Source organism: Fulmarus glacialis, unplaced genomic scaffold, assembly GCF_000690835.1.
Source record: "Fulmarus glacialis isolate BGI_N327 unplaced genomic scaffold, ASM69083v1 scaffold9930, whole genome shotgun sequence".
In the NCBI taxonomy this organism is placed as follows: Eukaryota; Metazoa; Chordata; class Aves; order Procellariiformes; family Procellariidae; genus Fulmarus; species Fulmarus glacialis.
In genome coordinates, this window is record NW_009187085.1 from 1 (window position 1) to 22,832 (window position 22,832).

The 22,832-nt window shown below is 39.4% G+C and overlaps 1 protein-coding gene across 1 annotated transcript; it reads left to right on the forward strand.

Annotated features, from left to right (window-relative positions):
- Positions 1 to 1,175: 1,175 nt before the first annotated feature.
- On the forward strand, positions 1,176 to 21,605 carry MUT (methylmalonyl CoA mutase). Its single transcript, XM_009573827.1, has 12 exons — positions 1,176 to 1,583; positions 2,701 to 3,068; positions 3,821 to 3,978; positions 5,368 to 5,539; positions 7,814 to 8,062; positions 9,367 to 9,478; positions 10,759 to 10,874; positions 11,533 to 11,648; positions 17,334 to 17,465; positions 19,725 to 19,872; positions 19,988 to 20,155; positions 21,477 to 21,605. Exons 1-12 carry the CDS (start codon positions 1,205 to 1,207, stop codon positions 21,603 to 21,605), a joined length of 2,247 nt encoding a protein of 748 aa, XP_009572122.1. The 5' UTR covers positions 1,176 to 1,204.
- The last annotated feature ends 1,227 nt before the right edge of the window (positions 21,606 to 22,832 follow it).

The following is a 22,832-nucleotide window of genomic DNA, read 5'->3' on the forward strand; positions in this document are numbered from 1 at the left end:
GGTGCTGGGTGCTCGGCTCTGCGCACAGGCGGGCCTGTCAGGGCCGTGTGGGGCTCCCGGTGAACGGTGCTTTCTGGTCCCTGCCCCCGTCCGGCTGTGGGTGCCGTGGTGTGAGGGGTGGAGGGAGAGGCGCGGTGACAGGGCAGCTTTGTGGTGCCTTGGGGCTACGGGGCTGGGAGATGGCGTTGGGACCCGTTGCCTTCCGTCCTGGCTGCAGGATTAGTCTCTGCAGGGGAACTGAGTGCTCCTCTGGTGCTCCTTTGTGCTTATATATGTATACCACACGTAGCATATATATTATTAAAGCACTTGCATGGAGCATGTTGCAGCAGCACCATAACAGTGATAGAGATGCTTTCCAGTTTTATGCAGACTTTCTCATAAAGGTGCCAGGGAAGTGTGTGTTTCCAGGGAGTTGTGAAGGAGATGAGGCAGAGAGGAGGTGCCTGGCCCTTGGAGCCAAGCTGTAAAGGTTTTGGGCTGGGGAGGAAGTGCAGGGATAGGGTACAGGGAGCAGAAGCAGAGGTGCTTACAGCTTTCAGGAGTTACTGAACTTATCCACCACCTCAGTCTCGTGCATGGTGAGGTGACCTCTGCAACTAGTATTATCCCTGTGTTCTTGCATATCGCATTTTTTTTCTCCTTTCTTTCTTAGTATAGCTCTGATTTTCTTCCAACCCAAGCCACCTTTTCCAAATTGTATGACATGTCAGCAGTTTTCTGACAGTCTACTTCCTTCAGTCTCTCTTTGATGTTGAAGGTCCCTCTTTGACATAAAGGAATTCATAGATGAGAGAGAGGTGGGAAGGTGAGAAGGTAGCTAGACATGCCATCTTCATGCATAACACTGACTTTTCAGTGACGGATAAATGGTGGTGCTGCTTAGGGACTGAAATAAGTTACACATTTCATACATGGATATAGATGAGTTGTAGGAATGTTTTCCTTAGCTAGAGGAAAATGTAGGATTTTTCCTGAACTCTGTTTTATGCATTGTCTGGTTGAAAGGCAAGGGGAGGGGGTGTCTGTCAAATGAGCAAGTGAATAAATACACTTAGTTTTTTCCTGAGTAATCATTTTGGCTTTAGCAAACTGCTTAACCTCTCCATGCTCACTTCTCCCATGTTGGATTTATATGATAATGCAAAATACCTGGTTTTATCTTCTTCAGCTTGCCCCATACTTGCCAATCAGTGGGGCAGACATGCTAAGAGCCAAGGATGCTCTCCTGCGCCTGTGGCCCCACCACTGCACATGCCTGGCACAACTTCCAGCTTGCAGGCTCGCGTGGCGTTCGCTGCACGGGCAGCCGCTGCACCCGGAGTGGGCTGCCCTTGCTGAAAAGCAGCTGAAGGGCAAGAATCCAAAGGATTTAATTTGGCATACCCCAGAGGGGATCGACATCAAACCCTTGTACTCCAAAAGGGACACGAAAGACCTGCCTGAGGAGCTGCCAGGGGTGAAACCTTTCACTCGAGGACCCTACCCAACCATGTACACATACAGGCCATGGACTATCCGTCAATATGCTGGCTTCAGTACAGTGGAGGAGAGCAACAGGTTCTACAAGGACAACATTAAAGGTAAGACAGCTGATTTGGGAAACAACATTGCCTTGCAAAGCAATGGGGAACATTAATGTGGTGAATTACATGGCAAATGTGATTATTCCACCTTGTGAGTTTTGATTTCTGATAGGCTTTTCCCAGTGGCACTGTATTTCTTTAGTACTGGGAAATTGGATCATTTCTGAAACTATCCTTGCTTCATTTTGCTATTGAGGTGAAAAAATGAATGCGTTAAATGCTATTTTTAGTTATGCTGCCTTGACACTGACAGAGGCAAAATTTGGCTGCATCTCAGGGTCCAACCAGCAGAGTTTTTCTATTGCTTGAAACTAGGCAGAAATTTAAATTTTTGTCATTGTGCTTCAGAACTAACACCTAGCTTTCTAGATCAAAGCCAATAGCTGGTATCTGACAATTAAGAACTCTGCCAGCGTTGAGAAGTAGACTTGCAAATGCGGTAGATATAGTTACTTCAGGAACAGCAGTGCTGGTCAGAGGGTGAATGCCTGGGGTTAGCAGAGTTTCAGGTACTGCTTTCAGGTCGGAGCAGCAAGCCTGTCAGGAGCTCTAATTGTCCTGTTCCCTGCTTTATATGAGTAATTTTCTCTTACTGCAGATTTAGTAATGCATCGCTTCACTTTAGGAATAAACAACGTATGTCAGTAGAGCCAGGATAACAATCAGTATGTGTGTGTTTAATTTGTGATAAAGAGGTCACGTGATGTAGTTTATCACAGTTTTGTTTCCAGCTAAGCTAAGTAGAGTTTCTGTGTATAAGCTCTGATACTGTCTGTCTATGCACATTTGTAACTTGTGGCTAAACCGTTATGCAGTAATTTGTTAAGCATGGTAAGCTGATTGTGTGGCTGAACTAGACGAACTATGGTTTTTTTTTTTCTCAATTAATAGCTTTTTCATTTAAAGTTTAAGACCAGAAGACCTTGGACAAGTTTGGGGAGGGAACAGCGTTTAACATCAAAAATTGGTTTGTCGTCCAAGCCTGGATGACTGGATGATGTAAAATAAAATTAATACATTTAGATCCAGTCCTAATGCAAATCTGTTTAACACTTCTAAATCTCTCTCTGTTGTTTTTTTGTTGTTTGGGTTTTTTTTTTCCTTTTTCATTTAGCTGGCCAGCAGGGATTATCTGTTGCTTTTGATTTAGCCACCCATCGTGGCTATGATTCAGACAATCCACGAGTTCGAGGAGACGTTGGAATGGCTGGAGTTGCCATTGATACAGTGGAAGACACCAAAATCCTTTTTGATGGAATTCCTTTAGAGAAAATGTCAGTTTCTATGACAATGAACGGGGCAGTCATTCCCGTGTTGGCAACATTCATTGTAACTGGAGAAGAACAGGGAGTGCCTCAGGCCAAGCTGACGGGGACAATCCAAAATGACATCTTGAAGGAGTTCATGGTCCGAAATACGTACATTTTCCCCCCAGAACCATCCATGCGGATTATTGCTGACATCTTCCAGTACACCTCAAAGGTATTCATTGTTTAAATGTATTTACTTCTGTATTATGTCTAGTTAACTATTTATGAGGCACTTTGGAGAACAAAGCAGAAGATGGGAAGACCTGTCATAGTAAAGAATGATGTGGTTGTAGAAGGGGCCAGGAGGAGAAGTTAAGATCCCAAATCACTTACGGCATAAATTTTAAGATTTTTGAGTCAATCTAAATCAAAATCAGATTAAGATGAGCCTAAGCCTGAAAGGACAGCAGGAAACTTGGAGAACAGGAACAGACAGTATTTTGCATTATCAAGAAGCCATGTACTTAAGAAGCATTATACAGCTGTAAGCATGATAAGAAATCTTGAAGGACTTCTGTTGTGAAATTGAGCGTGAGAAGCAGATAATGAAAGGAGTGAAGTCCTGAACTGATGAGTGGAAGTTCAGTACTACCAGTTGTTTTCTTAGCTGCATTTTCATTGGAGAGGTGGAACACCGCCTATAAACCACAGAGACTTATCATGGTGGGTGATAGTTTAAGAACAATAGTGCAAAAAGGTAAAAGCATGTAAAGTATACATCTGCAAACACCGTTTAATAGAGATGGGTTGTATTCGCAATCTACAAAGAATGGATTGTTTGTGAATGTTGGTAGAGCAATTATCTGATCCTCCCCTCTTCTGCTGTCATAGAATCATAGAATGGTTTGGGTTGGAAGGCACCATTAAAGGTCATCTAGTCCTACCCCTTGCAATGTCGTACCATGTTGTCTTTTATTTTTGCAGTATATGCCAAAATTTAATTCCATTTCAATCAGCGGATACCATATGCAAGAGGCAGGAGCTGATGCCATTCTGGAATTAGCTTATACTATAGCAGATGGCTTGGAGTACTGCAGAACTGGACTTAAAGCTGGCCTTACCATTGATGAATTTGCACCAAGGTGAGCTAAAGAAATTTGCAAGTATAAAACTCACTTTTGGTAAAACCTCTAGAGTTCAATATCAAATTAAGTATTTTTACACACACAAGCAATATTGGCAATGCTCACATTGCAAATAGGTTTTGTTTTGGTTTTGTAGCACAGTTTCAGCGGTAGGAAAATATCTGATCCAACAGACACTTAGACTACATCTACGCTGATAAACTGAATAAAGCTCATGTACAAGCCCAAGCATTGTCAAGGTCTGTTGTGACAGTTGGTCTCTGGGTCAGAAAGAAGATCCCTAAGCTGTAACATGTAATACAGTTGTAGCTTTAGGACTGCAGAATGCAGCAAGAGCTCTCGTGGTTCTTTTATATTGTAGTATTATTGAATTTTTTTCCGTTAGTATTATTTTGAAATATTTGGGAAAAAATGCTTAACAAGAGGAAGTTCAATTTACAGTTGAAAATCCCCTAAAAATAAGATTTATTTTTAAGCAGAATATTGTATTATTGTATAGTTACTGCCAAACTAAGCAGAATCACAGTTTCAGTGGTCTAGTTGATTTACAGATTCCCTAGCTATATGGTGAGTCTAAAAAGCAAAAGGCGTGGTTCACGTAGCCTGTTGTACATTCAAACTATAGGAGTCAGCTGAATTAACTTGTTTCCAAGATCTGTGGCAAAATCAAAGTGGATCATATAGAAAAAGATACAGCCTTATTTTCAGACTTTCTAGTGATGGAGAATCTGTAAGAACCTTTGGCAAGTTGTTTCAGTAGCTAATTCACTGTTAAAAAAGTGCATCTTTAGTATGATGAGTTTTACTGGCTTTAACTATGCATGTTTACATTTATAAATCATAGAAGCTATAAGTAGGAAAAAGTAGATCAATCAGTCTGTGTCCTGATATGCTATTCAGTATTGAACTGATGTTTGATTTGGATTTTGATTAAAATCGTCAGGAGAAGAATGAAAGCATGCTTATAATATGTAATGTCTTCTCATTATAAATAGTTTGTGAGTGTAACTACACTAGTAGATTGTGTCCAGGAGCATTCCCTGGCACTAGAGTGTTATTGTATTTATTAGTGATTTGCTGGAACTCTGCTTGACCTAGTGCTCCCCCAAAACAGTCCCTGGGGACAGTTCTGCAGTTACAGGGACCATCGTCGCTGGCAGTTTGCCTGCAGTCACCTTGATTGGAGGCTAAGACAGTTTATTGGCATGAATGTGTATCATTCTGTAGCAATTAGCATTAGTGTCCAGGAACATTCCCATCATCTTAGGTTTGGGTTGTATCTGTAAAAGTAAATTAATCAGAGACCTTGCTGTAGGACTTCTCCTTTACTGAAACAGTTACTAGAATGGTTTAATGTTTTATCCTGTTCATGTGCTCTTGTTACAGGCTCTCCTTCTTCTGGGGAATTGGCATGAACTTCTATATGGAAATAGCTAAGCTGAGAGCTGGGAGGCGGCTGTGGGCTCACTTGATAGAGAAGATGTTTAAGCCCAAGGATCCCAAATCTCTTCTGCTGAGAGCTCATTGTCAGACTTCGGGCTGGTCACTCACTGAGCAGGTTAGAAATTGGACTCTCATCAACTTCATCATTTAAATATGTTCTCATGGTGTATATCTTGAAGGGGGTTGCTGGTTTTACTCATAAAGATCCAGCTTTCTGAAGGAGACAACCTGTCTTACTCTCAGTCTGACAAATGCACACACTAGCATTGGATACATCTTTTTGCTTACGTAACACAAAAAGTCTTGCTAAGTGCCAGCAGCATTGCTTCCCAAAATGAAATACCTCAGTATTCTGGACTGCCCTGTAGCACTCAGGTAAAAGGGCAGAAACTAAAGGCTTGAGACTGTATTCACAAAAGGATTCCAGTATGGTGATAGGCAGAGTCTCAGTGCCTAATTTTTCATTTTCATTCTTCATTTTCATTCTGGAATCATTGTCATAAGCGTGTGTTCTCTCAGTCTAGTGGATACTGACTTGAGAATAGGATCCAAACCTGTTAAGTAGAGACAGAATTGCAGAGAGGTGCTTATATTAATTCAGGACTCAGAGGATGAAGCGCGCTCTTGAATTTGTTCTGTAAGTTACCCTTTCAGAATGCAGCTGATTAAGGAAGTAGAGGCTCCTTTTTCTCAAGATCACTGGCTTGAGAATTCATTTGAGCATCCAAGGAAGTCATTCATGCCCCTGTCTGTCACTGCTGAAGAGTGAAGTGATGGTTACAGCTCGTCTGCTCTTTTGAACCTGGGTGCACTTTCTGCTTTTCCTGTTGAGTTACATCACTTCACAACAAGAAAATAAATCATTGGACTGCATATATAGTTTCCCAAGTGCGGTCAGAGCTGGGTTCTAGCTCTTACTCCAAGGCCTGCTCTGAATCAATTTCATGCAGTATGAGTTATTTTTAGATTGAGATTGCAACCATTGTTATTTGACTTCTGTGCCTTGGTTTTATTCTTTTTTTCAGAGCAAATGTAATGTTTACTTACATTACAGGAATGCAGTAAAACTGAAACAATGGAATTTTTTGAACAGTAGCCTTTGCGGGTCCTCCAATTAAAAGTATTGTATGAGTGCAAAATACTATTATTACAGAAATATGATTAACCATCTTCTAGTGTCCAGTGTAAATATATTTCTGGCCAGATCATAACGCTTTTTTCGTCTCTAAACATTATTTATCTTAATACAGTTCCTCAGTGCCCAGTGCTTGCTCCTTACAGGTTTCAGAAGGCAAATATATTTTCCTTTGGACTGCCTTTAGATAGGTATCCACTCAGAAATTAGGTTTTATGTTCTTGCTCATCGAAATCACATTTTTCTATAATTCTTTAAATTGAACCAGAATTAGACTCCAGTGTGGGTAGAATTACCGTGTCCTTGTAAAATAGTGATATTAATTCAATTTCTTTATGGAAAATTATTTAATTCACAGACGTCATGATTCCTTCTTGAAGGTCCTATTACATTGGTAGCTCTTAATTATTTTGGATACATTTCATCCCAACTACGCATGTCAAGAATTAGGTATGCAATCTGAGCTGCTGTTAAGTTCCCTCAATAATCAAATGAAATAAGATGAGCAAATGCAGTGGGTGAATTTCACTCCGCCTCAAAACACAAGTTAGCCCCTGGAGACCATGGTAACTCTTCTTTGACTGTAAAGGCATATATATACAACTGAACTATCTAGATGTATGAAAAGAGCAGATAAAAATTTTGACCTAAAGGCTGAGATTATATTCTGTAATACTGAGTCTATTTCTATACCTTGTACTCCAGGTTATCCATTTGTTTTGGTTAATATCCCAGCTCTCCCACAGATGTCTTTCAATTTTATAGCACCAGCAAATTTCAACGGTAATTCCTACCTTTGTGTAATGCTGTCATTAATGAAAATATTAAGCACATTTAGTTTCAAAACGTATCTTGGCTAGTAACCTGTCTGCCAGATGTGCTATTCACCCCTCCGAGACTTCTGGAATCCCAGGATAGAGGACATGGGGACTACCAGTTCCATCCTTTCCAATTTGGATTCATTAAGTTCTTTGAAACACCACTAAATACAAGTCAGGCTTTGCTTTGTAACTCATACACTGATATTTTTGGCTTTCTTTATGGATTAATCTTTTTGTCCGAGATATTGATAAGTGATATATCAGTTTGCTTGGATGTTTATTTTTGACTGTTTTCTTTTTCAGCTTTTGTTATGATTACAGTGTTTTTATTGGGAATCTTGCATTCATTTCATTGCAGTAGTATATGTGTGACTAGTCTGCCTCAGCCCCATGGCAGAACCGTTGAGCTTCAGAGCTCTCCTTTTCCTTCCAGGATCCCTTTAACAATGTTATCCGTACTACAATTGAAGCAATGGCTGCCGTGTTTGGAGGGACACAGTCTTTGCATACAAATTCATTTGATGAAGCCTTGGGTTTGCCTACAGTGAAGAGCGCTCGCATTGCTCGGAACACGCAGATCATAATTCAAGAGGAGTCTGGTATTCCTAAAGTGGCAGACCCCTGGGGAGGATCTTACCTCATGGAGTGCCTCACCAACGATGTCTATGAAGCTGCTTTAAAGGTCAGTTTGCATAACCTTTTAAGTTTTGTGAGAAAATTTTAGGTACAGGAGTTTTGAGAAATGTCTTTTAAGGGACTATTTGATATGTTGGCAACTTCTAAAGAGGGAATTATTTTACACTTATGCTTCAGTGATTTCTTCGTAAATGAACTTTACAAAAATGCGGTGTATATTTAGAGAAAAAGAGATTTCAGCCTTCTAGTGGACTACATTCGAAAGGGAAATACCCCAGTGTGGAACAAATAATCAAGCCCTGCAAAGGACTTGCACACTGAAGACTCCCAGTTTGCTGGGATCTCTGTTTTATGTGTAAGAAAAAAAAGGGTTCAACAGAAGAAAGAGTCAAACCAACTTAGTTATGTGCCTACTCATGCTTGTGGTGATCTGCTTGAGACTTTAAAACTAGGGGTTATTGAAAGCTAAGTTTTATAGCCAAGCATGCAGGCAGACAATTGTCTGGCCATACTTGAGTATTATGCAGAATTTAGGAGAAATTTTTTTGTTGGATCAGAATATTTTTATTTTAATAATGTTTTCAGCTGCCAGTCATACTTGCATGTGAAAAGTATTGTGCAGGAGTAGTCTTACTGGTGGCAATCCTGCATGAAGATATATGCCTACATGTCTAGCCTACAGCTAAACCCAGTGATTCTCTTTTTGAGCAAATTATTGCTCTTATGCAAAGTCCCAAATTAATAAGCTAATACAAGCCCAAACACTAACCTGGGACTGTACAGACACTGTTAGCACATTGTCTGATGTGGTTTTTAGGTCCTTGTCAACTAGGATGCTTCTAGACAGTGCCAGGCATGGTCTGATGGCCATTTTCAGTAGGCAGTTTGAATGCGGTCACCATGTTTTGGAGCTGAATAGGCTTTTGCTGTGTGAGAGCTGAACCATGCCATGCCACTTGCCTTCAGGATCAGAGAACTGACCCTGGTTTTTTTCAATTTATTTGTATTTGTATACATGTAACCATAAGGGCTGGTTGGCAGGCAGAAGTGAGTGCAGAGTGAAGGTGTCAAATTTTAAGCTTTTTCATCCATGGGTGTTACTGGTTGAACAATATGCCATGCACTGTTACTGAATTAATGGAGTTTTGGTAATAAAAATGCTCTTTTATTTGAGATGTCTCTTAATTTATACCAAAACCTGTAGTCAGAGACACGGAGATAGGAAACACACTCTTAGAGCACCAGACTATATATATAGGTATAATAAAAATTTGGACGGTAGTACAAGTGCAAAGCTCGTTTTATGAACCTTGTTATTACTCTACTTTCTAAATCCTCTTCATTTCCCAGCTTGTTGAGGAGATAGAAGAAATGGGTGGAATGGCCAAAGCTGTTGCTGAGGGGATTCCCAAACTTCGTATTGAAGAATGTGCAGCTCGAAGACAAGCCAGGATTGACTCTGGTAGGAAGCAGGGAGATGAAAGAAGGGAAAACTGCCAGTAGAGTACCTTTGTATAAAGGTTTTTTACACACATTTTCATTGTTTTTTTTCTTCTTAGTTTAGGAGTAGCAGATTGTGAGTGATAAAATGGTAACAGTTTTATGTCAGTGAAAGCTTCTGGAAAGAGAGAGCAGTATGTATGAAATACAGTACCAGAATGAAAACACTCTTGCTTGACATATTTAAGACTAGATTAGACAAAGCACTAGAAAGACTATTTTAAAGGAGTATTTTGGGCCTTCAGTAGTTAATCGCTTAATTTCTGATAGTATCTTTAAAGTGTGATTCCTGAATTTAGAAGCATGACTGCCAGCAGATGGCGATACTGAATGTATCTGGCCAAATTCCTGGTTTTGCTTGAGAACTGCCCATTTTTCCTGAAGACCAGAAAAAATGCAGTCATCTCAGATAAGAGGATTATGCAGCTCTTTGTTTGTGGTATATATATATGTATATGCATATGTACACATACAGTAAGTATATGTGGAGATGTGTATACATGTGTGCTTATAGCTCTGTTCTGCTTTTTGTAGTCTGCATTGCAGTAGCTGTCCAGTACAGAAACTAGGGATAACTCGATCATGCAAGACGTTATATGAACTTTTTTGCTTGGAGAACAAATTTGAAGCAGGTCTTTAATTAAGACCAATAAAGAGTAATCAATAATGTTCTGTGTTTTTTCTCCCAAGGTAAATTAGTTCATGTTGCTTTGAAGAGTGTAGTAATGTTATCAGGCACTGCAAATAAAAATGTTTGTTAAGTCCATACAGGCTGAAAGCTAAAATACAGTTTTCCAACATGATAAATTAATTTTATTCACATGGAGTAGTTTTAGGTAGGAACTTCACTTTCTTGTTTATCTGGTAAATCAGAAAAGTAAATGTAGAGCAGTGCAGGAGACCAGCACTTCTGCTTAATTCTGTAAGATTCAGGTATATTAGTGACTCATGACTCAGTGACTCAGTTTGTAAGGTAAATATTGTTCTATTTCAAATCTTTGTTCTGGCCCAGTATTCACTGAGTTGAATGTTCATACATCTAATCATCTCTCATTGTAAAATATGGAAAATACAGACTTAAGTCCTTCCTATAAGAACAAATTTTAAGTATTTGAAATGTATATAGTTATAAAGCAAAGCACTCATTATAATGCTCAAAATTTTCTTGTCCTATTAATATTGTGTCTTTTCACAGTAGTTTGCAAATGTATTCTGAGTTTCTGGTGTTTCCACTGGAAATAGGGTCTGAAGTAATTGTTGGAGTAAACAAGCATCAGCTAGAAAAAGAGGAGACAGTCGAAGTTCTGGCTATTGATAATACTTCAGTCCGTAGCAAGCAGATTGAGAAGATTAATAAGGTGGGAATTACCTTCTTAAAAATGAAAGTTCTTGTAATTGCAGATAGAACTTGAGTAAAGGTGGCTTGCCAGAAACTTGACCCCCACATTTTTGAGAATCCGGTCTAGTCTTTAGTGGAGAAGCTAGATTTCTGTTCAACTTCAGTGGAGGCTGATGGAAAATCCCAAGAAACACAGTATTAGAATCCAAACAAAAATGTTTTTTTACGCTCATTTGGTTTTAATCATTGTATTTCAGATAGTCTCATGAATATATGTCAAAATTGAGAACTTTACGTTTTCTGAAAATAAGATAGAAAATAGCTATGCAATGTTTTGCTCTAAAAGTATGTAACATTACTTAATCGCTCAGACTATTTGATGCAGCTTGCCAAGTGCTATTAAGGGACAGGGTTATGGAATCAGAAATCAACATCCACTTTCATAATTAGTAAAAATGTAGATAAAATGGTTTTAGAGTTACTTTATGGGCTTGTGCACATTTCAACGTCTGAGACGCCTTTTTACTTCTAATCTTGTTGAAATATATAGCATATATTGACAATTGACAATTCCATGCCTCCAGAATTAATATTTGAAATCAGAAAGTCTTACACACTTGACTTCCCAGTTCACTTTGTAGTTTGTTTCAACTTAATATTTTTCTCCTCCGCTTTAGGTGAAGGCTAGTAGAGATCAAGCAGCAGCCCAGCAATGTCTCGCTGCTCTAACACAGTGTGCTGCTACGGGAGAAGGCAACTTACTTGCGCTTGCAGTGGAAGCAGCACGTTCAAGGTATTGGGGGTGGGGGTGAATATCCAACTGCTGTTTAAAAATCGATGGTTCATTTTCACCTCTTAACTGTTCTTGGGTATGGTGTCAGTGAGGTTGGTGTCTTGAGATGTTTTGGGTTTTTCTTCAGAGGTGGAAGTAAAAGATGGCTGCAGTTTGGCATTCTCAGATAGACTATTACATTTTACAGTCTCTTAAGGCTATGCTTTAATTTCTCACAAAGAACAATAACGGATACAAAGAATCTTATATGAAGTGGTGTTGTTCATACGCAGTGTGTTGTTTACAACTCAGACTCTTACCAGTTTCAGGACATAACTAGGTTTATCCGTCACCCTGCTGTTTCATAGGTCAGGGAGCTTAAGAAGTGTCTGAGATGTGAAAATGGATATTCACAATCTTATCATGGTCTGTTGCTTCATCCTTTCTTGCACCACAGAGTGGTGTGAAAACACTTTTTGACTGAAGGAGAAATAAGTTTGCTTAGTCAGGCAAAGATGTAAAAGATGCTCTTGAGTAGAGCAGTGAGGCATCCTTTAGAGTCCGGTGGAACATTTACTTTTTCACCTAAGGTGCTTTTAAGACTGTTTTCATTCTTGCTTCAAACTAAGCATCCGTCTCTAGAATAGATCCTAGCTGTCTGTTCCTTAATTAACTAAATGCCCCAAAACCGAACAAACCAATTTCACTCCTTATCGGGGTGCTGTCCTATTTTTACTGTGATGTCTCCAATTCCTTCATTCCCTTTCCTTGAACAATTAACAGCCATATTTTGAATACATTTTCGCCCACAGAGAGCTTGTCACGATTCTCTAGCAGCATGTCTTTGAACTGTAAAGATTATAGGAGGGTAGTGTTGGATTTACCAAGGATTCATATATTCTGTACCAATACTGACCAGTTAACTGCTAGTTTCTGTCCTCGGTGACCTTGTTTTTATTATTTGTAAAAGCATTAAGGGACTGCAGATCCACTTTGTAAGTGCAAACACAAAACTTACCTCTGCCCCAAAACTATAGATGGGATGTGACCACAGAAAGAAGTTTTCATGGCATCTGATAAAGAGTGTTTGAAGGAGGATTGTGAACTCTGTGAACACTTACGGGGAGCCCTTCTGTTAGGGGCAACAAGGGAAAAGGTTTTCAAGTGATCACGTTCATCCTTTACAAGTAGTAGACAAGTAGATGAGTATGACCAGCATGTTAGTGACAGATGCCTGTCTCCTACTGAATGGAAAATGATGGGATTTGAACATGAAGACAAGTAATATAATTCAATTGAAATAAAAAGAGTAATACGGAACTATGGAAAAGACTCCGTGGACTAATATGGAGATTTCAGTGCTGACAAGCACAAGTAGAAAAGTAATTTTATTATTGTAACCAAAGCAATAGGCAGGCCAAAGGTGATAGGGAATGGGAGCAGTACAGCCTCCCTTCTGTGCCTCATTTTTCGTGAGAAGCCATGTTACAGGAAAATGGGTGTAATTAGGTAGGGCTATGAGGCAGATGATGCTAAGTTCTTTCTCATCTCCTTCATCTGCAGTGCTGTTTTTCTGTCCCTCTCCAGACTTGCAGTTCCCGCTGTGCCAGCTATCGGTGATGGAAAGGAAGGCATGAAGTGCAATGTAGCATGTAGCGCTGCTTCTTTGTCTGCCCAGTCTGTGTCCTCATGGTACTTTGTCACCTGATTACACAGTGCTACCTCTCATTACTGGTGAAATGCCGAGGCAGCGGCAGTATGTGAGACTGAACAGACAGAAGGTGACAGTCCTAACAGGCACATTATGGTCATTGACTTTCTTTCTTCAAATTCATATTTGTGCAGCATAGCCTCTACAGCTGGTTGTGAACCACTGAGAGAGAGTCATAGCACAGATTGCTAAAGGAGGTAGATCCTGTGCCTGATAGGACACACTGAATTGAGCAATATCCTCTCTGGCCATCACGGTGGTTGTATTTCATCCCATTGACCTTGTTGAAATGCCCAAAAGCTTAGTGAAGAGCCAAGCTCCTCTTATTTGGCAATCTCCTGCTTTTTAGGAGGCTCAGGGAATCTCTGAACAGTTGAGGGCTCTGATATAGCACAGTTGGTCAGCAGTAATTCTGAGCAGTGCAGAAGTTCATAGGATGCAGGCTACAGTTTATGTGCAAACTGTCCTTGTCACAAGACAATGCTGTCCTTGTCACAAGACACATTGTAAGGGCTATATACTGATAAAACACAAAACGGAGACTATAGCTATCTTTTGGTCTCCACTTCAAAATTTTAAGTTTACTTAAAACCACAGATTAGGTTGTAAATTACCTGCTATCCCAAAACAAAGGGTGCTACCAAAACATGCAGTTCTGCACAAAGCAAATGTGAATGATAGTCATATGAAGGAAACACAAATTTATACAATAAAGGCAAAGTGACTTCTGTTAATTTTGCATAATTATCCAGTGGGTTTTTATCAGCATGCATTGAAAAAACTGTAAATTAATAATAACTGTTGCTTATGCTACTTAAGTTTTGTAAGAGTGAGTTGAAAACGGTTGTCTCCAGAACAAAATTTTGCTGTAAAGATAAACAGAAATGGGAAGGTTTTTATGCATCCAGACTGTAAAGAACTTGCCCAATGTTATGACTAGCTGATTAAAGAAAAGTGTAATCATCATAAAAATACGCTTTTCCTCTCCTGTTAAGAAGAGAGGCTGTATTCCTGGCTCCAGAGAGAGATATTCCACTGTGGATGCATAGACAGCACCCACTGATGCAGCAGGACTAAGAACTAAGTAGAGATTTTTTTTTAGAAAATGTTTATTGATAAATAGTAGGAAAATATTCATTAATAGTTTACAAGCCAAACTCCTATTATTACTTAGGAACTTTAGATTTAAAGGGTTGCAGAATTTTCAAAATACTCTAAAGGGATTTCAGAAGCAGTATTTACAGAAGAAAGAAATGTATTTCATTTTTTGTGCAGTACACAAAAAAACTTCATCCCAGCCACCAGATTATACTTCAATAAAATTGATTGTCCAAACCATTTATTTTTCACTTGTTACATGAAACTTTCATTCACTTTTACATAGTAAGAACAGAAAAACACACCACAACTATATCTACACGTGCTGCGCTGTTTTAATACTGAAGTTATACTCAGATACTGCTTCTGCAAAAGAGAAGGAGGAGGAAGATTTATCTAAACTTACAGTTTTCTCTAGAAGACAAGACATGTGTTATGCCACTGTAAGCCTTCAGCAAACAGCCAGTGTTTACACAGGCGTAAGTTGTCAGTGTTTATGCATGGGATGTATCTATATCAGGCTGCAATCTGTGATGCCTAGCACTGTGAGAGGGAGTCAGTATTTACAGATACTATTTTTAGGTCTGCTGCAAACTTGCTTTTTAACCTTGAGGAAGTCACTTAATCTAGCACTTATGCAGTTTACTTTTCAATTTTTTGTTAGTAATATCAGAGAACAGTAATATTAATAAGATTATTTAGATGTCCTGAAAAACAAAAAGATGATTATATAGCGAATAAGGTCTGAGAACTATTGTAACTCAGGTAGTGCTTGCTAAGATTTCCGAGATCTTACAGGTGCTGTAAAAATTAAGACTATTACATAGTGATGTCAGTGGTTTCTGATGCAATCGTGGACAGTTTGCTTCATAACTAATGCTTTCTAAATCATTACTAATAAATAAATTCAAAGAAGGTATCAGACTAAGTCCCATTCACACATAGCCATACAGATACTATAAATTTGGTATTACTTTGCGTTAGCTGCTTTTCTAGACTATGATCCTCATAAATCCAAATACGAACTCCTTAGTGTGCTGAGGAATAAAATGGATAAAAGCAGAGAACTTTAAAAATATAATTCCAGAAAGCCAGGGAGGGGAGATGACAAAAAGTGGCCAAGACTGTATCAGTAACATGACACAGTCTTAAAAAGGTGTGTTCCAGCGTGATAGTGTCTTCTAGACAAAGCAGGCCAACTGTGAAGAGTGATACCTAGAGATAAGAGGCCAGCTTCAGGCATATGCATTATACAGGTCTTGCCTATATGCTCAAGATAGGATTTCTGCCATTTTACATTAGCGTAGTTACAGTTTATAACTATGGTTGAGTTTGCTGAGTGTAAAAAATATGAGCTAGCGAAAGAGCGAAATAGCTAGGGGGTTACAAGAAGTAAAATATCTCTATGAAATTTACTGAGGGATTCAGTAAGCAAAAATCCATCTTATATTGGATGCATGGCAGATTGCGTACGGTAGGAATCAGATAATAGCTACTGAAACTGCAAACAGCAGAAGGAAGATTGAATACAATTCATTTGGCCATCCCCTTCTAAATGTATGTGGACAAGAAGTTGCATCTTGTCCAAACATCCCTTGAGCATTTTATATATAAAGCTTTAGAGGATGCTTAACCTAATTTTGCCTCGGAGTAGCTTATAGTTAAATGCAATATGACAGGAGAAAATGTGAATTCCAGGGGTTTGAAACGTGCTTAGCAGTAGCTGAATGGATGGGGTTTGGTCTCTCTATTTGTAAGCATACTTTTAAAGTGGTTTATAAGAGTAGTATTTTTCTTTCCTTCCTTTGACAAAGTTTGCAGCAAGTTGTATTAATTTCTTAGTATACACAAATTCTCTACTCTTTTGCTGTTCAAGTATAAACTAAAATATTTTCGTCAAAATATTTCTGATGAAAGATTTCATCAAGAGCTTAGTAGCATACCTTCAAAATTGTTACACAGTGTGGAATCCCAGTTAATTTCACACCAGAAGTAAGAAGCTTGCTATGATGGAGCTACTAGCTGAACTGCTCTTTATCCACAGATGAGTTGTTTTTCCCTTCTAACTAGGTTCCTTTCATCAAGTATTTGGTTGTGGGCTCAACTGTAATTAGAGCACAGCATTGTTTTTTTGGTACAGTGTGCATTATAGATTTTACGCTGAAAGGTGCAATCCATTAAGCATGAGATTTTTAAATGCTTTGGGACAAAGGCTGTTATTTCTGATGTTTGTACAAGAAGACAGCACAGCCTAGTTTGCTTCTAGCACTTGTGCTACAGCAGTAAAATGTGTATTATTTTGAATATGCAGAGTGTCTCCAATAGCAAACAAAGCTTGTAACTTGCATGTAAATGGATTTCCCAGATTCTTCTGCATCTCAGCGGATAAAGGAATTATGTCAGGAGTAGAGGATAAGAATAATAAATACTAACATATAAACATCAAGGGAAAGGCAAACAAATCCCAGTTAAAAAGTTAGGATTCAGCCTTTTCAGTGTGTTCTTCCTTTTTTTTTTCTCTTGATTTATATTTTGAATTTTAGTATGAGACCAAATGGAAAATCTTGCAGTCTGAGCCCCCAGAAATTCCCAGTTGAGAAAATTTGATTTAATTTCCTGAAATATTTTGCCATGCACTGGTCCCCATTGCCTTGTCACTTGTAAAATCACTTCTCACATCAGCAAAAGAGTATTTTCTTAAAAATACTCTTGCATGTTCTATTAGTGGATGACAGTGGGGTGAGTCAGATGTTCAGAGTTGTAGCAGCAAAGGGGAAATGAGTGTAAATGAATTTGTCCTGCAGCAAGACAAATAGTTGGGCCATTGCCAGTGATTTCTGTATTCTGTTTTCATACAAGCCTTCTGATAGCATGAATACTTTTTTTCTGTATCTTAGGTGCACTGTTGGAGAAATAACAGATGCAATGAAAAAGGTGTTTGGGGAGCATAAAGCCAGTGACCGAATGGTGAGTGGAGCTTATCGCCAGGAGTTTGGAGAGAGCGATGAAATTCTTCATGCCATCAATAGGTGAGAATAGCTTCCCAGGAAGCCAAACACAGTCTCACGTTTAATCCATTAGATACTCACTGTGCCCTAAAAAAGCGTTCCCCAAACCTGAATGACATCCCCAGAACAAAACAAAGACCTGCACAGTCATTCTCATGCCTGTAAGCAAGTAAGCAGAATGAGAAGAAATAAGTGCAATAAGAGAATAGTCAAAACTTAGTTGAACTTGTATTTGCTTGCAAACAAAATCCACTAAGGTGATGTTATGATTTGAGGATTTTGTTTGAATAGACTAGGCAGCTGTAAGATTAAGAAGCTGAGAAACGTCGCCTGAAATCCCTGTACATTGGATTGCTTCTTTTGAAGACTCTGTAATAGTAATGTCTACAAATATTTCCAGCAATTCATATTTGCAAAACCTGGTTTTGGTCTGCCCATACGGTGTCCTTGCAACTTCACCCTTACTGTTCCTAAAATTGTAAGGCTAAAATCTGTCTGGATAGCCGCATAGAACTTCCAGTTTACGGGTGTTACTTACTCGTATCACGAGGGAGAAGAGATCAGAAGATGGTAGTATGTGTGAAAAGAGTGCCCATTTGTGCCTTTTGTCAGCTCCTGCCTTTGCTGCTGTCCTCTTGGGTGAAGAGACTGAATTGCTGTAGTGGGTGGTGATGTGATACGAATCGATACTCGTAAGTCCCTGCTGTGTTGGGGCTTATGCATTAAAGAGTTACAGGATCTCTTAAAAGGGAGTTACTCGATAGCTTCACAATGGTGATGTTTAGCCTGGCTTGAAAGTAGTTGTGCTGGGGGATGTCAGCATCATTTTTTATTTTAAATATTCATTTTAAATTTCAGTATTTGTAATTATGCATTTACATGAAACTGAACTGAACTGATTCCATGAGAATCAAGATGTAGCTCCCTTTTTTACATACCTGCCTTTATGTCCAAGATCATATGTACCAGTTAGTGAACATGGTAATGAAACTGGATTTACTACGTGTCACCTTTGCACAGGCCTTCAAAAGTGTGATTTCACACTTGCCCCACACTTCAAGCAAGCCCTGAATTGCAGTGACTCAGGTGGGCTTAGCCTGGCAGGCTTGGAGCACCTAGAGCTGGTCTTGTTGGAAGGGAGCTTGTGGGTGCGGAAGTAAGAGAACAAGAATATGGAAACAGAAAACAATACAGAGAAAAGGATTTTAAGATATCACCAATCAATTCAGATACCTACTTCATTGATATTCTCAGCAGTCCTTAGAAACAGAGACGGCAGGCCCAACTCCTATACATCCTCAAACAGAAGCTTTGTCAGTCTGCTTCTTCAGGCTCTCTTGACATAATTCCTGTTTAAGCTGTCCCAGTTCTTACTTTTTCCCTCTTACATGATGCATTTTCCTGTCCTGGAATCATCTCATGAGGCTGTTCAAATCTCTGCTGATAAATGCTTTATCTAGAGTCATTCTTTTCCCCAAGCTAAGCCACGGGATTCATACAATGATCATCCCAGCCAGGTCAGCATATGGTTTCAATGCACACCAAATCCATACAACTCAGTCATTAACAGAATGCTTAGAACAGTACAGTATTAAAAAAAAAAAAAACCACGAAAAAACTTTTATTTCTTAGAAGTGGTAGTTGTAGTGTCCCACCGAAGGACAGATACTGGCGGTATATGGATAATGAGAAGTAAGATGAAAGATTAATCTCTCTGAGGCTGTGGTTACACAGTCACTTTTACACAACAGAAATCTGAACTGCCACTAACCAGAAAAAGGGAGGCACTGGAATGAGTGCACAGAGTGGGGGATACGGTAATCCTTTTCTGCACAGGCTTGTGCCCAGTTGAATGGTGATGCACAGTATGATGTCTAGGACCCATCTCTATAGCCTGTGTGCTATGCAAGCACTTTTGAAATAATTGGTCGTGATTGTTCTTAAAATCTAAAAATTGTGTTTTAGTTGTAATTCAGCTTATTAAACCCTCAGAGAATTCAGTGTTTTGTCCGTTACAACGCAGAAAAGTAGTGGAGTGATTTTCGTTAAAAAAGAACGTTTTATTGTTCAGTATAGTAATTGCAAGAAATTTGTTAGTAATCATATAACATGAATATTAACATAGTATGCAGACTACATAGACAAACCATGACTTAGAAGATCTTTTGATTTGACGTACGGAAACAATGCTATGGTTGCAACCAGTGCTTTTTCTATTTGTGGAAATACTTCTAATGATTCTCAGTGACTTACAATGATACAATATGTGTTTTCAACCAGCGTTAACAAGTTCATGGATCGTGAGGGGCGCCGGCCTCGTATACTTGTTGCAAAGATGGGTCAAGACGGCCATGACAGAGGAGCTAAAGTTATTGCTACAGGATTTGCAGACATTGGCTTTGATGTGGACATAGGTCCCCTCTTCCAGGTATGACTGATTGAGTGGTGTCCAATATATTTCAAATGCAGCGATTTTCCCTCTAACGCTTGCTCAGCAGCCAGGCTGGGGCTATTACTTGTCACATAATCCTCTTCCCATATAGACACCTCGAGAAGTGGCCCAGCAGGCGGTTGATGCAGATGTCCACTGTGTTGGTGTGAGCACACTTGCAGCAGGTCATAAAACTCTTGTGCCTGAACTCATCAAAGAACTCAACGCCCTTGGCCGGCCAGACATTCTTGTCATATGTGGAGGCGTCATCCCACCTCAGGTACGGGTCAACATCATTTCCATCAAGACTAGGAGACTGCTTTATTTCTGTCTGTGCTGGTTTTAGCTATTTCCTATATTCTGTTAATGTCAGAGGGCATTTACAACGCTGAAGGCTACTGTGTACAATCACCAGGGTCAGCACAGATCTGCAAGATGGTCTCAGAGTGCTGTCAGGTCTCATTGATCTGCTTTTCTGTACACTATGTCCTGGTTTAACTTACAGTGTTTGTTGGATGGAATATTAAGTTGTGTTGTGAAAAGATTAGCCTCAGGGAGATGTTCTTTATGCTCTGTTGTTTCCCATTACCAGTACCTTGCGTATTACTGATAAAGGCTAGCTCCTGTCTTAAGAGACTTTATGACTTCCAGTAACAGTTCAGAAGAGCCAGTGACTTAGCTAGTGACTAAGACACCTGGTGGGTCCCAACACCTATAGGCTACACATTTCATTCACTGGTCAGCCTCTCCTCATGTTCCCCGTCATCAGGCCTCAGTGTTGCCTCTCATTCCCTCTGCTTTCTCCTAAACTGTTGAACAGTTTGTTGGATTCCCTTGCAGTCAGATCTGTGCTTTTGTCTTAAAATTTTCCTTAGCTCATCCACAATTTGCCTGGCTGTATCACCTTTAGGGTCATCTTCTGTCTAGAGTGATGCAAACTGATTTTGCATATAAATCTCCTGCTACTGCCTTTTCCCAGACTTCTTCCTTTTCTAGCCAATTAGCTAAGTGTTCAGGAGTGACAGACTTTTAAATTGAACAAACAAAATTCGTAGTATTTTTCTAGGAGACAAATTGTGTTCTGTCCAGTATCTCTCAATGGGATGCTCCTAACCTGTGGTTGAAAAAGGTATAATATATCCTATACAGAAGTAAGAGAGAATACGTAACTGCTTCCCAGGTCTTTTTTGAAATTTCAGGACAATCATAAAATTAGAGTAACTTAGATTACAAGACACCACTGGCAGTCATCTGGTCCAAGCCGTTGTTTAAAGCAGTATTTTCAAAATTAGAAGTTGGATCAAATTTAGATTAGGTTATTCAGGATCATATCCAGTTGACTTCTGAATATTTTCCAAGGATCTGACATTAGTCTGATTCTAAACAAACAAAATCTTTCCCGTGGATGTTTGCTTAATATTTCTTTTTTACCTCCTAACTACCGTATTTTTCCCATTTTCCCTGATCTGTGCTGCCTCTTTCTGGGACTTGTTGCATATACTTCTCAGGCCCAGCAGACAGGATAAAGCATACACCAATAAATCAATTATCAATTTTCTGTTGCACTATTAACTAGAGATCTTAAATTTCTTTCTGAACAGGATTACGACTTCCTGTATGAAGCCGGCGTTACCAATGTATTTGGTCCAGGGACTCGTATTCCAAAAGCAGCTGTCCAAGTGTTGGATGATATTGAGAAGTGTCTGGAGAAGAGGCAGCAATCTATGTAATGCTGAAACGTCACACACCGCAACCAGCCTTATACTAATCGCTTACAGAATGTAATCATCAGCATTTGATTCCACTGCCCTGTGGCCTGGTGTTTTGTGCTTTCTAAGAAAGTTGTAAATTCTCTGCTTGTTCTGTCTGAGGATTATTTATATATGTACCCACAAGAAAATTTTATCTCTAGAACTGTGACTTCACGGAATGAAGGGAATTCAGTAGGTGGGTTTGGGTTTTTTTCCAGATATACTGATAAAATATTGGTTCCAGCTCTTTGGTTGATCTTTTTTGCATGCAGAGAACTTCTTTTGAATTTTTTGGCAGGCATTGTAGACCTAGAAGTCTTAAGGCAAAATCACTAAAGTTCAGCAGAGATGTGATTGAATCCAGCAGCACTTTGATGTTAACGTTAATCTGACTTAACTCTCTTTAGAAACATGTAAGTAGATAAACCATAATTTTTCAAATTTCATGGTTTGTTTAATGAGATACAAATCTTGGCAGTAACCCATAGAGAAGCAGCTGTGCACCTCCGCTCTGTCTACATCACTGCCCTTCCCCAATACTTCACTATTTCTCAAATGAAGTTCATTTCAGTGCTCATTCTCCCTTCCTTAGTTCTGTATTTTTATCCAGTATTGTTCTTGCTATCCCTGTCTATATAGCAGTTGGACTTTCTTCAGGTAAATTGATCCTAAATTCTCAGCATTTTTGTCTCCCCTCCAGAAGGAATTTCATTTATACATGTGGAAAGTCCTTTGTGGAATTCATACAGGGCAAATGGGGTGTGAGGGTCTTTTAGGGGACAGTACCTGGCATTATGGCCCTATCCCACTTCACTTCATTTTGCCTTGCTGCTCATTGTATCCTGTCATAAAATGAGACTACAGCTTTCCTGGGATAACGCTTGTATCTGCTTGTCATGGTGGAAGAGGCTGTAGCACACTTTTAAGAGCCTCAGCACCATCACACTTTATTCAAAATGAGATCTTCTGCAGTTGGCCCGAAATTGCAGATCCAGTTAATAGCATTATATCCTCACTTCAAAGATTGCAATTGATGAGATCTTTACTTAAAATAACTTAATTAACGGGGCACATGCCCGTAGTCTCACACTGCATAGAAACAAGGAGGTTAACTGACTTGCTGTTTTCTTTTCTCTGTCTTTCTAATTCGGGTTTAAAGTACTGATCCCAAACCAGACCTTTGCCTTAAAAACTCCTTGGGGGTTT

What these genes read in the sequence shown, in the direction of transcription:
- MUT (XM_009573827.1), top strand. Translation starts at nt 1,205, where the DNA reads ATGCTAAGAGCCAAGGATGCTCTCCTGCGCCTGTGGCCCCACCACTGC. An exon ending in ACAAGCCAGGATTGACTCTG is followed by an intron (nt 9,479 to 10,758) that starts GTAGGAAGCAGG and finishes CACTGGAAATAG; the next exon opens with GGTCTGAAGTAATTGTTGGA. An exon ending in ACATAGGTCCCCTCTTCCAG is followed by an intron (nt 19,873 to 19,987) that starts GTATGACTGATT and finishes CTTCCCATATAG; the next exon opens with ACACCTCGAGAAGTGGCCCA.